At 38.9% G+C, this 23,562-nt stretch overlaps 1 protein-coding gene across 1 annotated transcript in view; it reads left to right on the top strand.

Moving 5' to 3' along the window:
• LOC122810003 (germ cell-specific gene 1-like protein) overlaps window positions 1–23,562 on the top strand; it is a 236,366-nt gene that overhangs the window by 168,362 nt on the left and 44,442 nt on the right. The window contains exon 4 of the mRNA XM_044081552.1: window positions 20,763–20,874. Within this exon, the coding sequence (XP_043937487.1) occupies window positions 20,763–20,874 (112 nt within the window). The remainder of the gene's footprint in view (window positions 1–20,762; window positions 20,875–23,562) is intronic.

Raw genomic sequence — 23,562 nt, 5'->3', positions numbered from 1 at the left:
CGGTCCAAGTTTTGGGGCCGAAAAGCATGGTATGAGGTATAACCTGGTAGTGCTGGGGTGCTCTCGGGAGCCCTGAACCAGGTTTCTGTTACTGCACAGATATCGATGTTCTCCATGCTAAGGAGAGTTTCGAGTGCGTGCATCTTGAGGTTTAGACTTCTGGCGTTGAGTAGCATTACTCTTAGTTTCTTATCCCTTGTGATACCTATGGAGGTGGGTTTGTCTTTTGAGCCTTGCCTAAAAAGGCACTATGGGGGTAGCAAGAGCCTTTGCCAATATCCGAAAGCCCAGGGGTGACAGGTGCAAGCCGTCCCTAGCGAAGCATCGTGGCTTGTTGAGCAGATCATCCCAAGCTGACAGGCATTGGATCCCCTTTGAATGACACCAGTACTTAAGCCAATTGTTGAAATTGATCATCTTGTCTTCATATTGTGGCATCATTCTTGGTGAGGGTAAGATGCTACTCAAGGTCAGGGTCATACCGGCCTGGGCTACATGCTCAGAGAGCTCCTTTATGTCTCTTTTCATGTAGTCCAGGGAGGTACGTCTCAGGTCATTCACACCAGCATGGACAATGACTGAGTCATATTTGTACTTGCCTTGGAGTGACCTAAGTGCTTGTGTTATGTGGCGGATCCTAGCACCCGACAGGCTGCTCACCGTGACCCTCTCCTTGTTCAGCCTGGTGAGCGGGACGCCAGTGTGCCTGACGATAGAGTCACCTATTACAAGTGTATCAGGTGTGTTGTTTAGTCTTAAGGGCTGTGACTGTTTGGCACACTGGCTTTGTGAGATATGTGTTGCACGTGTTTTGTTTTGGGGTAGCGGCTGCTTGGGTGTCTGCTTTGGAGGTCTCTGCTGCTTCGGCAGATCTTTATTTAGAGCCTCCGAGTATGTTTTTGTGTGATTATGTGTTTGGTTTGCTGTCGTGGTAGGTCTATGTGAGACTGGAATTGTAGTGAGTATGGTTTCCTTCTCCTCCTGACTGGTTATGCCAGTACTGAGTTGAGAGAGCTTAGCCTCCAGGTTGGCTATATGGTTGCATCTCTCACATGTGTTGGAATTTGTTGGGAGGAGGAGAGGGTTGTCTGTGTACATGAGGCAGTTGTAACATTGCCTCAAGATTCCCAGATTCACCAGCTGGACCGGAGAGGAGATTGACAACTGACCTTTGGACATGCTAGAATAATATTGGGAATTCCTTAATAATTGAAAACCAGGGCCAGTGGGGAGTGAGGGTGTAGTGCTTTTAATTTTTAGTGCTGACTTATATAATTGCTTTAGTGAGCAAGTGCCAGGTAACTTAAGTGCAATGTGTTACAGGTAACTTAAATGCAAAACGACAAACAGTAACTTTCTTTCAAGTGAAACAAGGAAATAAGTACAGTAAGCAATGTAGATATCACTAGTGAGCCACAGAAGCTGAGAAGCCGTATTAGGTGGAATTAGCGTTCCAGGGAAATAACAAGCAAACAAACAACAAGCATATAAACAAAGCTATATTCAGCAGGCCTGGATCTAGTCTATGCTACAGCAAACAAGGTGTACCAATTTCAGTAAGATACAGTTCAAATATTCAGGCACTATAAACCTTTAACCAGAAATTCCCAGCTCAGAAGGGCAGAGTCCAGCCTCTTCTCCCACAAGAGTGCAGACCACAAACCTTCTTAATGTAAAATAACTGGCCTGAAGCCCAAGTGCCTAAACCAGAACTAATACACTTTAAGAATAACAGACACTGGGCTCTCAATCAGCAGTTCCCAACTTAGAAGGATGAAAGCTACCTGTCCTGCCACCACAGTGCATGCCGCAAACCTTCCTAATGTAAAACAACTGGTCTGAAGCCCAAGTGCTTAATCCAAAAGACTTAGAATGAAGCTAAACTTTAATCAAGTTACTACCAAGCAGTAATAAATACAATTGAATACTTTAGAGAATGCCTGGATTAGTGCTCAAGTTACACAAACAAAGCTAGATCCAGCAGGCCCGAATCCAGTCTATGCCACAGCAAACAAGGCACACCAACTTCAGTAAGAAGCAGTTCAGATATGCATGCACTATAAGCCTTCAATCAGAAATTCCCAGCTCAGAAGGGCAGAGTCCAGCCTCTCCTCCCACAAGAGTGCAGACCACGAACCCTCTTAATGTAAAATAACTGGCCTGAAAGCCTAAGTGCTTAAACCAGAATTAATACACTTTTAGAATAACAGACACTGAGCCCTCAATCAGCAGTTCCCAACCTAGAAGGATGTAAGCTACCTGTTCTGCCACTACAGTGCAGACCACAAACCCTCTCAGTGCAAAACAACTGGTCCGAAGCCCAAGTGTTTAAACCAGAAGGCCTAGAATGAGTTTCACCAAGCAGTAATAAATACAATTGAGTACTTTTAAGATGATGCAAAAGTAAAAAAAAGTAGGTAGAAACACAAGTACAGTAAAAGCAGATAAAATTTTTTTTTTTTTTTTTTCTGAACAAGTGCTGAGATCAAAGAAACAGATTTGAGTGCTGAAACTAGAAAACTGGCTAGTTATAGGGAAAAAACTAAGCTAGAAGGCTTCCCTCCAACACAGAAGGGCTTGGGGGCTCAAAAGCCTACAAATAGTCTATACCACTTAACAGGAAAGGCAGGAAACAAGCTTAAATTTTTTTTTTTTTTTTTTTTTTTTCTGTTTCCCAGATGCTCTCTTTGTACACAGTAGGAGTGCCTGAAATCAGAATATGATCTCACTGCACTCAGTTGAGTGAGCAAATGAGATGGGCCCAGAAGGAGTATCCAAACACAAATTTACAAGAGGGGCGGGCAGCTGCAAGGCCACTAAGATTAACACCAAAACAAAAACAGGGAGGGTGGGTGGGACAAACTGAAGAGCAGAGTGAAAAGTTCCAGTTCAGCTAAATATTCTTTCCACACAGTTAAAATCAATTTAAATACTGTATTTTTTTGAAGAAAAAGCAGATAAAGGTACTTAAATTCTCTTATACGTCCAGTTGAATATAACAAGTTGTTAGCCGGCCAAAGCTGAGGTTTTGAAGCAGAAAATATTTCACACTGTACCACTTAAATAGGCAAGGACAGGAAATCAAAGAATGTGACTACCCCCACACCTGTAATTACTAGCAAATAACAAAATTCAGCAAACACTGACTAACTACCAGTTCAGTTAATATTTCTTCCACACTGAAGAGCAGAGTGAAAAGTTCCAGTTCAGCTAAATATTCTTTCCACACAGTTAAAATCAATTTAAATACTGTATATTTGAAAAAAAGCAGATAAAGGTACTTAAATTCTCTTATACGTCCAGTTGAATATAACAAGTTGTTAGCCGGCCAAAGCTGAGGTTTTTAAGCAGAAAATATTTCACACTGTACCACTTAAATAGGCAAGGACAGGAAATCAAAGAATGTGACTACCCCCACACCTGTAATTACTAGCAAATAACAAAATTCAGCAAACACTGACTAACTACCAGTTCAGTTAATATTTCTTCCACACTGAAGAGCAAAGTGAAAAGTTCCAGTTCAGCTAAATATTCTTTCCACACAGTTAAAATCAATTTAAATACTGTATTTTTTTGAAAAAAAAAGCAGATAAAGGTACTTAAATTCTCTTATACGTCCAGTTGAATATAACAAGTTGTTAGCCGGCCAAAGCTGAGGTTTTTATATATCACTCAATTCCTGTCTTCCCTAAACTTCACTCCTCCTCCTGAACCCACAAATTCTATTTATTTTATGTAATTTGCTCCTTCCCTTTTCCAAGGATCCCTGTTTCAGTTATTTTATCTCCTTTACAATATTCAATACTTCAAACAGTTAGTTTAGATTTTGATTTCCATTTTCTAGTAACTGCCTTTTTTGCAGCTAATAGAATTAAATTTGAGAAGGCCATACTATGTCTAGGCAAATATAGATGCTGTGTCCCAGCTCAAAAAAATAATTTCCTTAGTTTTATTTTTTCCTCCAACAATTCTGATGAGAACTCTGTAGGAATTTTTTTTTTTACTTCTGAAAACTCATTACACTCCCAAAAACATTTTCTCAGTTTACCTCTTTCTTCCCCATCACACCTACTAGATTTATCTGAGGAAAATTAATGAAAGACAGCCTTGGGTGTAAAAATACGTAAACAAACACTTCCAAGAAAAACTCTCAAACCTTCTGGATTCTGCGCATATCTGGGATCCATACATATGTCCACCAATTGTTCCCTTGTAAATTGCTTATCCAGTCACTCTTCCAAATCGTTTCTAAACTCCACTGATGGATTTTTATAATTATCATGCAATATTTTATATGCCCTACTAATTATCGCTTTTTTAACATCAGCTTCTGTTCTACATTTGATTGAAAACTCTATTAGGGTAGGTCCTTTACTTGAGGCTACCCTATCCTTTCCTCTTTGCTTATACTCTGATATGAATTTGGGAAAACAGTCTCTAACCTGCAGTCTCATCTCACTCTATTACATTCCCCTATCTAGTTATTTGCTCCCAATACTTTGGTACTTTGCCAGTTTTCTTCAGTAAATTCCTGCCCCATCTTGCATATTTTCTGTACCCCTACTTGCAGTCATCCCTACTAGCAAAATTTCCTTTCTCTGTTCCTGTGTTAGCTTAGTTCCTAGAATACTTTCTGCAACTTTATGAATATAATATTCTGTATGGTAGTTACTTTTCTCTTTAAGGATCTGCACCCAAAATCACATTTCCTCCTTAATGAACCACCTCTCACCTCGCTTCACCATCATCACTTTCTACTTTGAAGTATAACTTATTGCTATATATATATATATATATATATATATATATATATATATATATATATATATATATAAAATACCTCTTCAAATTACATAATCCTAAACCACCTTGTTCTATTATAAAGATGAACTTATCTCACTTAACTCTTGCCCTCTCTCCCTCCTGGACAACTGCCTTCAAATCTTTAGTAATTATTGTCCACAACTATTACTCTGGTTGTTAAAAATATGCCAGATCTGTATATAAAACTAAAGTAACTAAAAACATTTTCACTGATTGTATCTTACTATCCATAGCCATAAACAAGAGCTTCCAATTTCTCAGTTTTTTTATTATATTTTGTTGATTCTCTTCCCAAATATCCTTAACTGCTACAAAAGAAGCGTTTTAAATCCATACTCCTAAATACTTACATGTTCTCAGAAATATGGCTATTGCTGAACAAAGTCATGAGTGGGTACCTAATTTATATCCTGGGAAGACTTGACACTGTCTCAAAAATGTTCCACAATACCAAAATGTCCTTTACCAAATTTATAAAATACAAAATAATATCATCTGCAAATAAAGTCAATGTTTCTTGATCATCATACCATTTATATCCTTGAATTTCAGAGTCAATTATTTTCTTTATCAATGGCTATAAATGTAAAGCAAATAACAAAGAGGAAAAGAGGAAACCCCTGCCTGGTTCTTCTGTTCCAACACAACTTATTGGAGAGGAACCCTCCCACTTTAATTCTTGCCTCCAGTCTTATATACGTCCTCCTAATTAACTTTATTATTGTAACAGGGAATTCCATGGTGGTGCAGCAGTAGCATTGTTGCCTCACAGCAAGAGGTTCTCCCGTTCGATTCTCAGTTGGTGTGCGGGGAGTGCCTTCTGTGTGGAGTCTGCATGTCCTCTCTGCAGTTGGGTGGGCTTTCAAAAGACATGTGTAAATGGGCGTGCCTTCATTGAAGGTTGAATGTCGAGCTGGCATCTTGGCGTTTGTGAAAATCTACTGCCAATCATTAGCGGACCGGAGTTCCACTGTGGCGACCCTTAACCGGGAAAAGCCGAAAGACAACAACAACATTGTAACAGGGAATACAAATGTTGCCATTGTCTTACTCATTAAAATCTGAGCTTACTCTGTTGAATGTTTTCTCTGCATCAAGACCCAACAATAACAGCAGCAGTATTTTCTAACATACTGCTTCCTTCTGGACCTTCATTGTTCTATTAATGTTATGAAATGCTTGCCTCCCCTCCACAAAACCACACTGATTCATATCTGTCAATGTTGGAAACACATTTGTCATTCTTTTAATTAGTATAGACATAAATGTTTTATAATCATAGTTTAAAATTGAAATGAGTCTATATGAGGCTGAGTCTGACAGGTCTTTACCCTCTTTGGATCAGCCACCATCACTTTCTTCTAAGATCTTAGTAATTCCCATCCATTTAAAATACTATTAAACAAAATCTTCCAGATCTTTATCACTTTCTTCCTTCCTAACTTGCAAACTTCCGCAGGAATATGGTCTGCTCTTGCCCCTGAAGTCTTCTCTGCAGACTGAGTATACATCGCCATTGTCATCTCATCTCCTCCTAACTTACCTGTTAGTTTTTGAACCTCTTTTTTTCTAATCTTGGCCTAATTAAGTCTTCCATAAATAGTTCAGTATGTGGTCTTTCTTGGTTTCCACATTCCTCTGCTTTATACAAATCCTGTTAAAAATTCCAAAATATCTCTAATACCTCTAAAGGATCTCTGGTTATTTTTCCTGTCATAGGCTACCTAAATTTGGTGACAATCCTGTCTACTTTATGTTTCCTATGTTGCTGTGCTAAAGAGTGGAGTTGTTAACAAAATAGTTCCTTAAAAGAAACTTTCTAAACTCATGCATATTATCCAAATATTCCTGTATTTTATGTTTATGATTCTGCAGTTCTTCTTGTTCTGTACGATTCCACTTATTCTGCAATACTTTAACCTTTATCAGACCCTCTGTATAATTCCTATTACTTCTTAACCATATCTCTTTCTCTTTTCTATACCTAATTTTAAACTCCATTTTCATTTTAGCCCACATAATAGCAATTCTTTTTGAAGACGTGTTTATCTTCCTTAATAACTCTCTAACAAGTTCCAGTACACACTTCTTAAATTCCTCTTTTTAACACATAGCTGGGAGAGAACCAGTATCTCATTTTTACTTCATTACACTGCATTTTTATCTTATTTTTTATCAGTGCATGATCTGGAATAGTTATTGGATACATACATACATACATACAAATATTTAAAGCACGGCCATTAATGCCATTCTAGCCTGCCAATACACTTGTTTCCATAATAAGTGCCCAGTCTGTTCTTAAAAATATCTAAACCTGTACTTGCTTTAATGTAATTTGGTAGTCTGTTCCATGCATCAGCTGCTCTCTCAGAAAACCAGTTGGTACACTTCTCATTCCTATATAACCTTCCACATAGGCTGTCTGATGATTCTCTACTACTTTTTGATAACTCCAATCATTCCCAGAGAGAGAGAGAGTCATCTCTAAATGCCCTATATACCCAAATAATATATCCTTTTAGATATGTATAAGAGACACTGTACAAGTTCAGATATTTTAGTCTTTCATAATAACTTAAATTTTCACATCCATGGATGCCATTTGTATCACAGCTTTCAATTAAGTGTAAAAGATTCTGCTTGATAAAACTTCTATCCAGTGTAGTCCAGGTTCTGTACAGTGAAGAATAATATGTAAAATTTGTCCCAAGTTCCTACTACTGAAGTCATGTCTTCCATACTCAAACCCAGCAAAATCCACAGGCAGAGTGACAAATCCAAAAACCAAAGAATGCTATTCAAAGTCACAGAGGAAGAACCAATGATGAAGGCCAAGAGTGATATTAATGGATGAAAGCACTTAGCTTTGTTTTTACAAAAAAAATATTTCTGTATTACTTTTTTAGTATTCATTTAGAAACATATTGTTGGTTCTTCCTCTGTGGCTTTGCACAGCGTTCTTTGGTTTATGCCTTCCATACCAAATATTTTCATAAATGTATTTAAAAATCTATTCTCTTTTGTTATATTTTCTCTTCTAGGTCTCCCTGATGTATCCTTACTGTTGCAAATCAACTTCCAGTCCCCACCTATAAGTAATATTCCCTGCTGATAGCTGATTATTTCTCCCAAAATTTCTTTAAGCGTCATAATTTGTTTTTGGTGGAATATAAATACATGCCAGCATAATTCTCCTCCCTTGCCAATAAACGCTTACTACCACAGATGTATCATAATTGTCTATTTTCCTCTTCTGTCACCATTGGAGCCCCCTAGCAATCAGTATTATTATTACTATTACTCTTTTCCTTTGTCCCTGATATTCTGCTGAATATCCATCCTGAAATCTTTTTTTTTTTGTCAAGCTCACATGCTTATATCTTTCAAAATGTGTTTCCTGCAGCATTGCTGTTTGCACTCTGCATTTCTTAATATAATTCAATACTATTTCCTTTTTCTCTATACCTGTAAGACTATTTACATTCCAAGATGCTAATGGGAGAAGCTATTGTTCCCACTTATTACATATGACAATTTTTTTGAATTTGTATTTCCATCTTTAGTCTTACATGTACACATTAATGTTTGGCAGGCTGATCTTCTGTATAGTTTTTTCTTCTTATTTCTTAATACTTATTGTTTTAATGAAAATCCTCAAACAAACAAAAAAACTAAATAGTTTCAAAACATCCCCCCATCAGCTTAGACAAAACACACAAACCTATGTACATTTTTAACAAATAAAGTTTAACCTTCTTGGTAGGGACAATTGCACCAAACTGACAGATGCGCTCATAGGCATAACCTAATCTAAAATTAAGGTTACCCCTGGTAAAGTACATGTTACAGCCAGTGTTCACACTTACACAGTTTACTGTCTGTTCTTTACTTATATCTGTGCCCTTTCCTAATGTGAAAAATAGCTTGTATGTTGTCAGAAAGCATTAACTTTTAGCTCTAATAAAAAGTGCACTGGCTATCCCCAAATAAAACTAAACTGTGCACTGTTCTATTAAATGCATGAAATTATTAAGGCTACTATCTCTTATTTATTTCCATAATTTCAAACTTTATTTTTTATTGAATGGCTTGTCATTGTACCTTAAGTGTTGCATTTCCATCAGGAAAAAAATGCTCATAACTCTAAGGATTAATTGCTTCAACCTGCAGACAGCTTGATTCCATATAAAAGTAGTCAGCAATGAAAAAAAAAGCTAACAGTTTGCAAATGCGTAAATGAATTTTTGTTAATTTCCCTCGGATCAGAATGTACACAATTTGGCTAACTGCCTGTCACTGAGAACATTTACTAATAAAAATTTAATATGTCTGTAGATGAAAAAAATGGCATTTTTCATGGCTCTCATCATTTTGTCTTATTTTAAGCCAATTTTCTTGAAAAAAAAAAACTTGTTCATAGCTTAAGCCAGGGACATTAATCTAGACATTCAAGTTCTACACATAATATAATCAGCTCACTTTTACACTCAATCGACTCCACCGCAGCAACCCTGATTACAGCATTATGTCATCTTAAACTTGTTTCTGTTCAGCCTTTCTTTTCTTGTTTATAATGTAAAATGTATATTTCTTGTAACAGTAACTGAAAAGACTACCCTATGGACATCTAAAATACCCCTGACTGTGCAGTACAGAGAACTGCTTCACAATATAACGTGCAATTTATGTTGTAAAATGTTTTATACAAATACTAGTAAGAATAAAATTGTTTTACTTACAATTACTTCTTTTTTTCTTTCAATGTCTTTCTAAATCTTAAAGGCACAATGCCTTTACAGTCTACCCAAAAGTTTAACAAAATACACAACAGTCTAGTCTTTCATAAATGTGATAAATTCTTTGTAATCTCACATTTCTGCCCTAATTTCAGTGTTGCTGGTGTTCTTCCTGATCATCTCTATCTCCCAACACTATACTCTAGTTCAAGTCCAGGGTACTCCTGTCACTCAAGCATTTTTCTTTGGAACATTGGAAAATATTTTATTGGCAAAGTCACTCTAAGAACTTTACTATCAGAAGAATGAGAAGCAGAGTCCCCTTCTATGTGCTGGCCCATTTTTTTGAATAAACTATTTTATTTCCTCCTTATCCTGTTCTGCATCAAAATGTCTTTGTTTCTCCAGGAAAAAGTACTCTAATGGCAGACAGATGCAGTGGCTTAAATCTCACACCAGCCTCTCAAAATTCCCTGATTGCTGGAATAAATTTGTTTCTCTTCTGCCAAGTGTATAGTGCATAATCATTTTCCAGAAACACACTGCTGTCCCCAGTCTGTAATACTTTAACCTTCTGCCACATTTGTTTTTAGGATCAACTCTTTCTGCTGACATGATTGCATCTTTACAAATATAGGTCTTGGCTGCTTTCTCATGGCCAGATTTGGAACATACACTCCATGTGCCCTTTCAATTAATAAATCCTGCTGTGGAATACTAGTACAGTTGCTTATCTGTGCTTTCATAAAATTAATGCAGTCTGTTCCTTCCAGTTTCTCTGGTAGAGCAGAAAATCTAATTTTTTCATCTATGTGCTCTGTCTTCTAATTCTACTATTTTTTTTGAAACACCTCTTCTTGAGAAGCCTCATACTCAGCAAGCTTTTTTTTCATTTCACCCTATGATATTTGCAGTATTATCAGTTCATCTGACTAGCGAGTTAAAGTTTGTTCTATTTTTCCAGCCTTTTTGTCAGTTGAGTTGATATATTCCTTCAGTGTTTCATTTATTTTATTCATCTTTGAGTACATTTGATTTATTTTTTCCTCTAAATTACTGGAACCCATCTCTTGAACCAAAGCTGAAGCTTAGACTGTTTTTTGCTGAACAGCTGAAGAATCCTTCCAAGAAAGTATTTTCTCTTCACCTTTTCAGGTTGATTTTCTTTCAGGTTCTCCAAACTTCTTCTTTCCTGGCATCCATGCAGTCTACTTATTAGCTAGCAACTAAACTTTGCCCAAAAAACAGTTTCAGTGGCACTCCTTTTTATCAGTGTGTGTTTTCACACTAGGACACCCAAAATTAAGCTGTTGATCTATGTGCACCCATCTTGGAAGTCAGTATTGGAGGATTTGTTGAATATAAGAGGAAGTTTATGACACAAGTCTTCAGAGTGACAATGAGGTAGAATGACAAGCATTCATGCTACTCTGTAAAAAAGCCAACTTGTCAACTAATTTTTCATACCTTTCATCAACCCCTGATTTTGCATAATTTCTATAATTTAACCTTATATTTTTGGTCTCTTCTAGTACTGCAATCTTTAAAAAGTGACACTATATTTGAATTGAACACCTCATAGTCTTTAAAAATACATGAAAAGCCTGTTATTCTAGGCACTCTAAGAATAACATTTAAATCTGCTCCTATTTTTGGGCCTTTTTCCCTCAATTAGTTTGTCTTTGTCCCTGATTATTGTGCTTGGAGGTTGAACAGGCAGAGGAGGATTGCAGTGGGTTAACATGTAATCTTCTGAGAGTAGCATACGGAAATATTATTTTGGCCCATTCTTTATGTATTTATTAATTTCATATCATCTCAGTCAGATATCTGATATGTACATCATCATACCATTGGTTGCAACTGCTGGCCTTGAGTGAGTCAGTGAATGTATGTGTCATGTGCACACATGCATGTATTTTTTATCAGGGCTTTGTTCTCAACTATCCTCAATATTGCCTTCTGCTTTAGTCTGTTTCTTGTAAAATTTGTGGTGTTTGGGCAAATTTATGTGCATTGTAGCCACTACATAATTACAGATGTTTGAGTTTCAGACTTTGTGTCCTTCTGAAAATGCTTGCAAATGCAAGCATTTTCAGAAGGACAAAATGTTTGAAACTGAAAATGCTTTCAAATGCAAAACCTGTTATTCTAGAAACTTCCGACAATCCATATTTAAAATATTTCAGTGGTCTTGTGTTTGTACATGATTCCTAAGATAAGAAGTTGGGCGGGCACCGGGCAGAAGGTGTTGCAATGGTTTGCACTGTATCATTCCAACAATATATTTCTTGGCCGTTATTTAGGTATTTATTAATTCAGTTCATTGCAAACAAAATCTGAGATGTATACTATAATTCAAGTGTCTATAACTGGCGTGTGTGTGTGTGTGTGTGTGTGTGTGTGTGTGTGTGTGTGTGTGTGTGTGTGTGTGTGTGTGTGTGTGTGTGTGTAAAAATAATACCACCACTTTTTGTCTGTGGGGACACAAAATATTGGCAGGTCCATACATAACTCTCAGGGATACAAGAGAGATACTAAAACAATATCAACTAATTATCTTTCAAAAATAATGCAGAACATGTATCACAAAGCATCTAGACCCTCAGACCTTCTTGGGATTTAGTGACCCCCTCATCCACAGCTATATAAGAGAATTTTGACACGTAAGTTTGGTATCCCATCTTCAAACCTCTGCCCAAGGCCACACTTAGTCTAAAACTGTCTATACTCAGAGGTACGCGCAGAAGGTTGTGATAGTGTACATGTGGGGTGGGGACAATGTAGTCTTTATTTGTCTCATTATTTCTTTAACCATCCTCACAATCAGCTTTCTTGTTTGTAAGTAGTGTGCTATTTAGGAACAATATACAAGACTACATTTCTGTGATTAATATATTTTACACTATAAATGACATGTATACATGTGGCCATCCTTTGGGTGTGGGGTAAAGAAGCATGACGAGTATATATGTCTGACATTGTAAAGGTGAAATATGTTACAGTGCCATTTCATCCAATTACTTTTACCTCCGTATGTCATTAGAGGGGTGCACAGAAGCACATCTCTCAACTTCTTTTCTCAAGATTTCTGGGCAAAACCAAAAATAATGGGGGGACAAAGACCAAAATTAGGGAAAATGTTGAAATAGTACTCTAATTTACTTAAATGTTAATAGAACAAAGGGTTTTACACCAGCAGATATATTCTAAAACAATTAGAAATATTAAACTCTAATATCTGGCACACAACTGACTGACTATAATCCTTAGTGATTTACCAGAAAGTAAAAGAAATATTCATTCATTTATTTATTTATTTTATATTTGTTTACAAGGAATGTCTAACTGGGCCAGGAGCCCATTTTCAGTAGAGGACCAGAGAGAAAAGCTCCAGGGACAGGGCAAAAATAAATGAGGCAAAATCAGAGGCATTATGCAAAATTGTGGACAGTTGAGTGGTATGCCCAGAAGATGGTTCTCTTTTTGGACCAAGAGTGATGAGATATTTTGTATGTATGCATGACAGTAACAGATTGAAATATATGATTATGGCCGTTTTTCTTTCATTTTAGTCCTAATCTAATATCAGGGTGGTGCAAATGAAGTTTCTAGAATGTTTTGGGGGGTAGAGAGGCAGGCACTATTTCCAGTTATACTTTATGCTTCCTCATGAGCATTTTTTCTTTTTAGTTTATTGAGAAATATCAGTTTTGTTTGTTTTGAACAGTAAGCCTTGAACTAACTTATTCCTTCCTTAAAAAAAGTAAGACTAATATTTTTCCTTAGTCACTACTTTTTGTTTAGGTCATCTTTGGCTCAAAAGGTTGGAAAAAAGCTTTAAAATGCATTTCAGAGTATCTAGAACCTCGTAGCTAATGGCCCTAGACTCCTAGCTTAATTCAATTATTTCAGTTCAGTTTTGGACAGTCTTGTTGTTCAAATTAAAACAAGGCATGTAAACACAAGAAAAAAGTAATCCAAGTGTTGTCGGAGGCTGGGAGAGATGGTGAGGGGGGAGGTAAAGCAGGACAAATATGAATAATCACACCTTGAGCTAAACATAATCCTGAGTACTATGAGGTCCTCTTATGATTTTAATGTTTGCATGAAAATTATATACTTTCTTCAGTTTAGTGTTCACAGTTTCATATGTGCATTTCCAAATATGGATGTCATGAAAAGAAAATGAAAGGTGTGTGTACCAAGAAATGGGCCTATATAGTACTGAATGAGTACTGACATTCATGCAGTTACACCCCCAGTTGTATCTGTTCCTGACTGGCACTGGTACTAATAACGCATTTAATGATAAGCCCTCCGTGTTTATGTACACAGCACGTGGGCAGGATTTAGAAGCACAGTGTGGAATGCTTACTACTGACATACACACCAAACATACATAGCAAGCAGCAATAAGTTCAGATAAAAGTTCACACAACACATTGGATGATGGTGCATAAATGTAGGCTACAATGCATATGCAAATGAGTACATAGCCATCTTGATGTGTGAATGCAAGGCAGGACATAATTCAAGTGCATTTTATTTTGTATACCAATGTAAGAAAAAAAATATTTCATCTTATCCAAACTGCTGCCTCACAATGCTTGTTTCTCCACTTTTCTTCTCTGCAGTGGTGCTTTCTGTGCAGAGTCTGCATGTCCTGGCTGTGCTCATTAGCATTTTTATTGGGTGTTCCAGTTTCTTCCCATACCCCAAAGACATGCTACAGGTGAAATGTCAATTCTACCAACTTCCCATTGCTGTGTGTGTGTGTGTGTGTGTGTGTGTGTGTGTGTGTGTGTGTGTGTGTGTGTGTGTGTGTGTGTGTGTGTGTGTGTGCGCGCGAGTTGCCTCGTGGTTTGAGCGTCTTTTCAGGCTTGTTGGCTGTTGGTGAAGCACCCTCCAAGAGGAAAAAACGCTGAGAGAAGAAGGGAGCCACTTTTGAGATTTTAAGTATTTTTTCTCTGTTTATTTGCTAAGTTTTTCTGCATAGCTGCCTAGCTTGAGCATTTTCTGGCTTGTTAAACTTGATTTCTGTATTAGTAGCTGTATTTAGAGCACAACCAAAAGCTGTTTGCTGAATTTCCTGTTTGCACTTAATTTTAAATCGTTTTTTCTTAAAACTTGCATATTTTCTGTCCTTGACCTAGCACTCTTGTGTGGGGTCATTTACTGCACTGTTATAACTTGATATTACTTGTGAACCTCTGCTATCTCTGTAAAAACAAAAACAAAAAAAAATCTTGCTTTTTTCCCACTTTTCTGAGAGTTAAAAGTTCAGTTACAGGCTTGCTGTTCCTGAACTGTTTGAAAGTTTCTGTGAGGCCATTTTTGCTTGGGCTGAAGGAGGGTCTCTGTGTTTATCAGTGGGAGTGACTAACATTGAGCAGCTTCCCTGCCCCGGAGAGGTGGTTACTGACTTGAAACTGTAGTTTTATTGGCCACTAGGGGTCATTTCCATAACTCCTTCATTTGTCCTCGGAGGAGTGGTTTAGGGCAGTGACTTGTGGTTTGTTGGCCAATTTGGGTCATTTCCTGTCTTTTCCAGCCCCCTGCTATAACGCACGCTCTAGCCCGATTTAGCCCGATTTAGCCCGGTTAAGCAGATTTAAACTATTCGGGCTACCTAAAGTCCACTCTTCAAATTTTCCCTTAAAACTACCTTCCTCGAACTATACTACTGATCTAATCAGCGTATCCTATAATTAAAAAGATCATCTCTACTTGACTCCAAGTAGACTATTCTCTATCTGTTAAACGTAGCACTTGCTCCTACAGTACTTATTACCTTGATACGGCACTCTTGTCATAGATAGTACCCCAAAAGGCAACCCCCCATTTCTCGGTCACCCACGTCCCCCCGTATCTTTTTCAAAGTTTTTTGTCTATTCCTTCTAGCATGTCGAGGGATCAGTTGCTAGTGTCCTCTCCTGCTCAGCTGGTGAACCTGGGAATATTGAGGCAATGTTACAATTGCCTCATGTACACAGACAACCCTCTCCTCCTCCCACAAAACACAAATACATGCGAGAGATGCAACTACACGGCCAAACTGGAGGCTGAGCTCTTCAACATAGGACTGGCAAGACCAGTCAGGAGGAGAAGGTTACCACACACACTATAGACCCAGTCTCACATATTACCATTACAACCTCAAATCATACACATAAACACACAAAGACATACTCGAGGCTCTGATCAAAAATCTACCAAAACAGCAGAGGCCACCAAAGCAGACACCCAAACAACCACCACTTCAGAACACAACACCTGCAACACATAGACCTCACAGTCAGAGTGTCAAACAGTCACAGCCCTTAAGGCCAAACACAATGCCAGACACACTAGTCATTGGTGACTCCATAGTCAGACACACTGATGTCCCGCTCACCAGACTGAGTAAGGAGAAGGTCACAGTAAGCTGCCTGTCGGGCGCTAGAATCCGCCACATAACGCAAGCACTCAGGTCTCTCAACAGCAGGTACAAATATGATTCAGTCATTGTCCACGCTGGTGTAAACGACCTGAGACGTACCTCCTTGGACTACATGAAAAGAGACATTGAGGAGCTCTCTGATTATGTAGCCCAGACAGGTATGACCCTGACCTTGAGCAGTATCCTACCTTCACCAAGAATGATGCCACAATACAGAGATAAGATGATCAGCTTTAACAATTGGCTTAAACACTGGTGTCATTCAAAGGGGATCCAGTGTCTGTCTGCCTGGGATGACATGCTGGACAAGCCACGCTGCTTCAAGGGACGGCTTGCACCTGTCACCCCTGGGATTCCGGATATTGGCAAAGGCTCTTGCCACCCCCATAGTGCCTTTTTAGGCAAGGCTCAAATTCTAAACCTACCACCCTAGAACACAAAAAGGAAAAAACTAAGGGTAATGCTGCTCAATGCCAGAAGTCTAAATCTCAAAATGCACGCACTCGAGGCCCTTCTCAGTATGGAGAACATCGATGTCTGTGCTGTGACAGAAACCTGGTTCAAGGCTCCTGAGAGCACCCCGCGCTATCAGGTTTTACCTCATATCATGCGTTCCGGCCCCAAAATCTGGACAATACCAAGAAAGGAGGGGGTATCCATATTCATCAAGGACACCCACACCTCAAGACTGGTGGCAACGACGATGCATCGGAGACCATCCAGGTGCAATTAACCATAGGCAAGACTGCTCTGCAAATTGTAGCATGTTACAGGCCACCCTCACAAACTCAGGAACCTCACATGGCCTTCCTGAAAACACTAGAGGGGATAAATGTATCACCAAACACCATCATACTAGGTGACTTCAATTACCCTAATATAGACTGGGAACACTACTCAAGCCCAAACACCCTAGCCCAAAAGTTCCTGGAATTCATAAACTCAAATGCCATGGAACAACTAGTCACCATCCCCACAAGAGGAGATAACATACTTGATCTCATCATCACGAACATGGGAGCACAATGTTCAACACCGGAGGTGTACCCCTCACTGGTGAGATCAGACCACAAACTAATCTCGCTGGAGGTCCTCATCCCACCCCACCTGAAATAAAAAGACCACAGTAAAGAACTTCTCAAAAGCCGACTTCACACTTCTAAAGACTAGTGTGGTCTCCTTTAAGGCCCCGAGCGGGCGGAAAACAGTACTCAAGCCGCTGGATCACTTACAACTGCCTTCTACAACCAACTGCAGGACTGAATGGATAAGGCAATCCCAAGCAAAACAAAGACTCTTTGTACCAAAGGCAAGCATCCAGTCTGGTGGACCCCAGCCATAAACAAACTCTACAACAAAAGGAGGAAGCTACTACAAGATAGAGCAAAATCCTTAAAAGGTAAGACACCCTTGATCACTATAAGTAAAAACTAAGAGCTCTCATAAAATCATCCAAAGCAAATTTCGAGAGAAAAATAGCTAAAGACTCAAAAGACAATCATAAGGCCTTCTTTAGCTATGTTAGAAACCTGGGAGGAAACTCCCAGATATGCTCAGAGCTAGTTCAAAATGATGTGAAGATTACTGATCCTACAGACATTGCCAACATACTGGCTGACAGGTTCAGCGCAAACTTCTCCCCTCCCCCAAAAGGAGAGATATCTATACCAAACGATTGCAGCCCCCAAACATCTCCAGCCCAAGTGAGAACTGCTCTCTCCAAAGCAAAAACACAGCATCCATGGGACCTGATGGTGTCCCCGGCTGTGTGCTCCATGAACTCAATGAGGAATTAAACCCACAGCTAGGACAGCTGTTTAATCAAAGTCTTACCTCTGGATACGCACTCCAGGAGTGGCGCACTGCAACTGTGGTACCACTTCACAAAGGCGGTGCCTCCACCGACCCTGGAAATTACCGCCCATTAGCTTGACAAGCCTTATCTGCAAAGCCATGGAGAGGATCATAATGGACCTCATAAATAAAGACATAGGGAATTTGCAGACTTTGGATCCAACCCAGTTTGGCTTTGTCAAAGGCAGATCATGCCTTTTAAACTTGGTTGACTTTTTCAAACAGTCACCAAAGCCATTGATGAGGGAAAGGCAGTCCATACAGCCTACCTCGATCTGGCTAAGGCCTTCGATACAATACCCCATTCGGGTATCATTGAAAAACTCATCAGCTTAAATGTCAACCCATACATCATAAGATGGGTCGCAAACTGGCTGAGTGACAGAACCCACAGGGTCAGAGCTGCTGGCGCCATGTCAGACTCAAAGCCTGTCACAAGTGGTGTCCCACAGGGCTCAGTCCTGGGCCCACTCTTGTTTGGCATCTACTTTTCCGAAGTACAAGCAAACACAGGAGGGTTATGGCTGACAAAGTTTGCAGATGACTGCAAACTGGGCGCCATAGTAGAAAACACATCTGACACAGATATCCTTCAGAAGGGTCTCACAGAAACGGATAACTGGTGCCAGAGCCACGGCCTAAAGTTAAATACCAAAAAATGCATAGTCATACCCTTCGGGAAAAACAAGGTTACCCTAGCTACCAAATAGGTGGCAATCCACTGAGCACAGAAGAAGTTATCAGGGACCTGGGGACCCAGGTTGATAGTAGTCTGTCATTCGACACCCATGTAGCTAAAGTAGTTAGGAAGACCTTCTACATTGCCCACCTTATCATGAAGGGATTCTCATCTAGATCAAGGGAGGTCATAGTCTCCCTTTACTCATCACTCATCAGACCAATGATTGAGTACAATGCCCCATTCGAATGTATCTGACCCGACACTTGCAGCAGCTGGAGAGGCCACAAAAGTTCCTCACCAAAAGGATAAAGGGTCTCAAAAATCTGTCCTATGCTGCCCGACTGAAAGAACTCCAGCTCTATTCAGTCGCACCGCTTGCTCAGAGGTGACCTTTGCCTAACATACAAGGCCATGTCAAACCCAGATTTGATGAATATGCTTCACCTCAAAAATCTAGATCCATCAGAGCCACAAGGGCGGAGACTTAAACCTTGACACGGCTATTAATAGGACGTGCTGGAGGGATAGATTCATCACCCAAAGACTCCCTATGCTGTGGAACAAAATCCCGGTACATGTGAGGCAGAGCACCTCGCTGGCCTTGTTCAAGAGAAATCTTGACCAATGGATGGGAGATCGCAGATATACCCCAGGGATTACCTCAGTGTCACTGCTCGACAGAGGCACAGAAAAATAATGGGTATAGTTCCCCATACTAAAGGGGTGGCCTAAGCCACAAAACGATGGGCTAGGCTTGTAAATGCCCTCGGGCAGATAGCCTAGTATGAACCTATGAACCTATGAACCTATGCATGTCCGTGTGTATAATCCATGACAGACTGGCATCCTATCCAGCATTAGTTTCTTTGCCTTGCTTCCATTGACTGCTGGGAGAGATTCCAGATTCCCAATAACCCAGAAATGGATTAATTGGATATCAGGAAAAGAAAGAATGAATAATGAATGAACATCTGGACAAACAACCACAAAGTCAGTGCACCCAGTCTTCTGAAATCACAGCATATTGAAATACAATGTGTCATGCACTCATGTATTCCATGCACTTTACTGACAGCAGTAAAACACTCCAGGTATTGAGTACACAACAAATTGGAAGACACCTCTATACCACTTCTGAGAAATGTATTGCAGGGAGTAAACATCCCTACACCCCCACAAGCTTGCTACGTAATTGTTCAAAGTCTAAAGCTACAAATGAAATACTTAAGTATCATTTCTTAAGGCTGTGTAATATTGAAGTCAGACTATTTTGTAGTGGGACTGTGGAAAGTACAGTGACCCCATACACATGTGAAGGTACAGAAGGCATGCCCCCACCAGAAAAAGAGTTATTTTATACTTTTTCTAACACTAATTTTGGGTAGTTTTTGTACCTGAGTATCTGTAGCCCTGGGATGTTATGATCAGTAGCTTGAATTTCAGTAAGGTGTAGTTCATTAAAATAAAGTTACCCCAAAGTACTAGTTAAATATAGACAGTAATGTAACACAGTTACCTAAACCTTATAACATTTTCCAACTGAACTAGGCACCCATCAATATCAGAGAAATTTCTCCAGCAATTGCACAACCCATATCACTGGTCCAGTTATGCACATGCAGGTGATCTAGGCAAATATTATGTCCGGCTGCATTATGCAGCACTTAGCATGTATGACCACCTGGAGTGTTATCACAGCCATGCCATGAATCTTGGTTACTTAGGTGTCCTGCACTTTGATACAAAAGTTAATAATACCTAGAGGAAACTAATTACACTGACAATTATGATAAAGAAAGTATGTGGGAAGGCAAAATTCCCTGCACCTCTGAACTTATATATACCAACTACACAGTGACACAAACATGTTGAAAAGGGAAAAGACCAAAGACAGTGTTATTACTGCTGGCACATAATAAATCACACCAGGAGTGATTTGCTATGGAGAACAGCAATCTCAGAGTACACAAGTAGTGTATTTAAATTAGTGACTTGAATGTTCTTTCATTTAGAACTCATCACCTAGTAAGTCAGCCCATTTATAAGCTATCATACTGATGTGCAGCTTTTGGACTAACCTTTACAATGCACAAAAAATGTGTGCTGAAAGAAGTCATACAAGGATTATATCATTTAAGTGAGGAAAACATAACAGCTTGTATTTGAAATGATGTTGATGGGGTTAAGACATTTAACAGATAAATATTTTTCTTCCATACAGGACTCCTTTGTATGGTGGCCAATATGATGTACATGACAGTGTTTCAGGTGACTGTGAACCTGGGTCCAAAGGACTGGAGGCCACAGTCCTGGGACTATGGGTGGTCATTTGGGTAAGTAGGAGATGATCAATAAATGCTGCATGAATTTGATATCTTTATAACTTGGTTTGAGGGGTGAGTCCCATATAAAGTATCAGTGCTTTAATAATATGTAATCTATAATATATAATCCTTCTAGACTGCTTTGACTTATGTCTGCATTCATTCTAACAGGGGTACACTAATTCTACTTCTGGGGTTTAAATGAAATATGTCCTATAATTATTATTCTTGTCCATGGTGCTAGTGAGTATACCGTGATTTCAGTCACAATATACTAACAGTGAAATACCGTTGTAGTGGCTGTGTATCAAATGAGGGAGTGTAATACTCCACCAGTAGGTTACTGATCTCTGATGTGGAGTGTTTCCCCTACCTTATGTATGCCCTGCTCCCTTAAAGCATAGGAGCGGTGATGCCATTTTCAGCTCCAGTATCCAAGGTAGAAGGGATAAAGGCTGCAATATTTCAAATTAAAATATCTCACTGTAATATTTCTAACACCACAAATTACTAAATAATCAAGTGACCTTTCTTGTCAGACTTGTTTGCATAACTAGATTGCTAAGTACTGGAAGTGGATTACTTGAATACTGCGTACTATATTAGTACTATGTATCTCTTCATCTGCTTGGGATATTTGTTGTTGTTGTTCTCTGAGTTTGAGTCTTGGCTCAAAAAAGCCTTTGTGGCAGCCTACTTACCTAGTTAACAAATAAAAAATCACAGTAGCTGTGTAAATCTCTGGAGTGATCCATGAACTCTTACGTTGGTTTTGCCTTGTAGACCTGGCGTAGATATGGAACGCTAGGAGTTGGGCCGGTAAAAATAAGGACCAAGGAGACCAAAAAAAATAAAAAAAACAGTGACAGGACAGCTGTTTCATTCCAAAGAGATCTTCAATGGGCAGTATAAGCTCTGTGTAAAGTAGCAGAGCTAAGACTGAGACCTACAGCACTCCACTGCCTAGAGGTATGCGTCTTCAGATATCCGTCTACCTCACCATGACCACTATTTCAGAACTAGGAGCCTGATACAGTTAAGGTATCTTGCTGCCGTCTGAGGAATATCACAACAATAAACTATTCAGTACCTTCTGAAGATTTCTCAGTTATCATTCATGCCTCACTCTCGTCTTGCCACAATTATTACAGTAACCTTTACATTGACTTTCCAAATACAAAGATGGATCAGATACAGCTTGTGCAAAACTCCATATCTTGATTAATTATCCATACATAGTTCTATCAATGTATTACTCTCATGCTGTAGACGTAGCATTGACTTCTCCGATTCTATACTCTAGTTAAAATTCTTGGTGTTGGTCTTTTTATCCATACATGATATGGGTACATCTTAACCAAAGGAGTTAATTGTTCCCTACTTGGTAGATGCTGTGCTTTTCTGTACTGAGTCTTATGATAGTTCCTAAGGAATGGCTTGAAGCAGCTTGTATTCAGTTGTTCACATATCAGGCCCCATGCTTTTGGAGTCTACTCCATGGTATTAACTACCACATTCCATTTAGTGCTGCATTAAGGGCTCACTGAAGTTCTCTGTATTCAACCTGGCGTTTAATGATGAATCTACTAACCAGCTTTAATTTTGTCAAAAACTTAATTTTTAAATAGTGCTGTATGGTTTATTTATTTATTTGTTTTGTTGTATTTGTGTTTTATGCGTTTTTATTGTTTGATTGCATTTACGTGCTTAGTGATTAAGTACTATAATAAACTTGAAGACTCCTAACAAAAAAGAATAAAGGAGCTTGAAACAAGAGATAATCTGATAGTCTACAGGAATTATCTCTGTATTTTATATTTTATGGATTTATAATAAAGGATGAGTGTTTGCTATTAAATCTATATCTGACCTGGTTTATTTGAAACTCCTGCATGGACTCCAACATAAGCAAAACCAAAACAGGATCCAGAAATGTATGCCTTAAAATTAACAAAAAAGTAACAGAAAAATGAGGCAGATTCATTAACCTGCGACTACCAACATTTTGTAATATATTACTGCTCACAATAAAGTGGATAACAGTACTCAAAAATAATACTGATAAACCTAGCAACAGAAAATACCAACACAGCATGATAGCAGTCAAGGTTTCCAAAGGCCAATAGGTAATAATACTGGCACCAATATCTATGGCGCAAAGCAACTGGAATAAAACCAAGGTTCTCCAGCAGTTACATTATATCAGGAGGCTAAGCTTTCTAAAGTGGCTTACCTGCTGCTTGCTTTCTTAAACTACAGTCTTCAAACATTAAGGGAATCCTACCAAAACTATAGACTTTTCTCACAATTTTTTATCTCAGCTGCACATCAGAATGCCTGCTGACTTGACAGCCATGGTTAAGGAACCATTGTCTTGTCACTGGTACCACTTTGCTTCCAGTTGCTCTGCTGCATCTTATTCATTGTTTTGATTCATACTGAAATGTTAACACAGCAGTGTAGCACTAGGGTGGTTTGCTCCTAAGCTGCCATCTTTCAGATGAGGCAATAATCAAGGTCCCATCTGACTGTGTTAGTGCCAGTCCAGGTAGAGCTCATGGCACTTATCATGAAGAGTAGGGAATTTCCTCAAAGCATTACTTCTCTGGTCTGTATGAATATGATCTTGGGTCTATCATCAGAATAAGCCATATATTAACCTGGTCAACTAAATAAATAGATAATTAATAAATAAAT

This window comes from Protopterus annectens, chromosome 1.part1 (assembly GCF_019279795.1).
Source record: "Protopterus annectens isolate FY-2018-M chromosome 1.part1, PAN1.0, whole genome shotgun sequence".
Lineage (NCBI taxonomy): Eukaryota > Metazoa > Chordata > Ceratodontiformes > Protopteridae > Protopterus > Protopterus annectens.
This window is presented reverse-complemented; position numbering and strand designations above follow the sequence as displayed.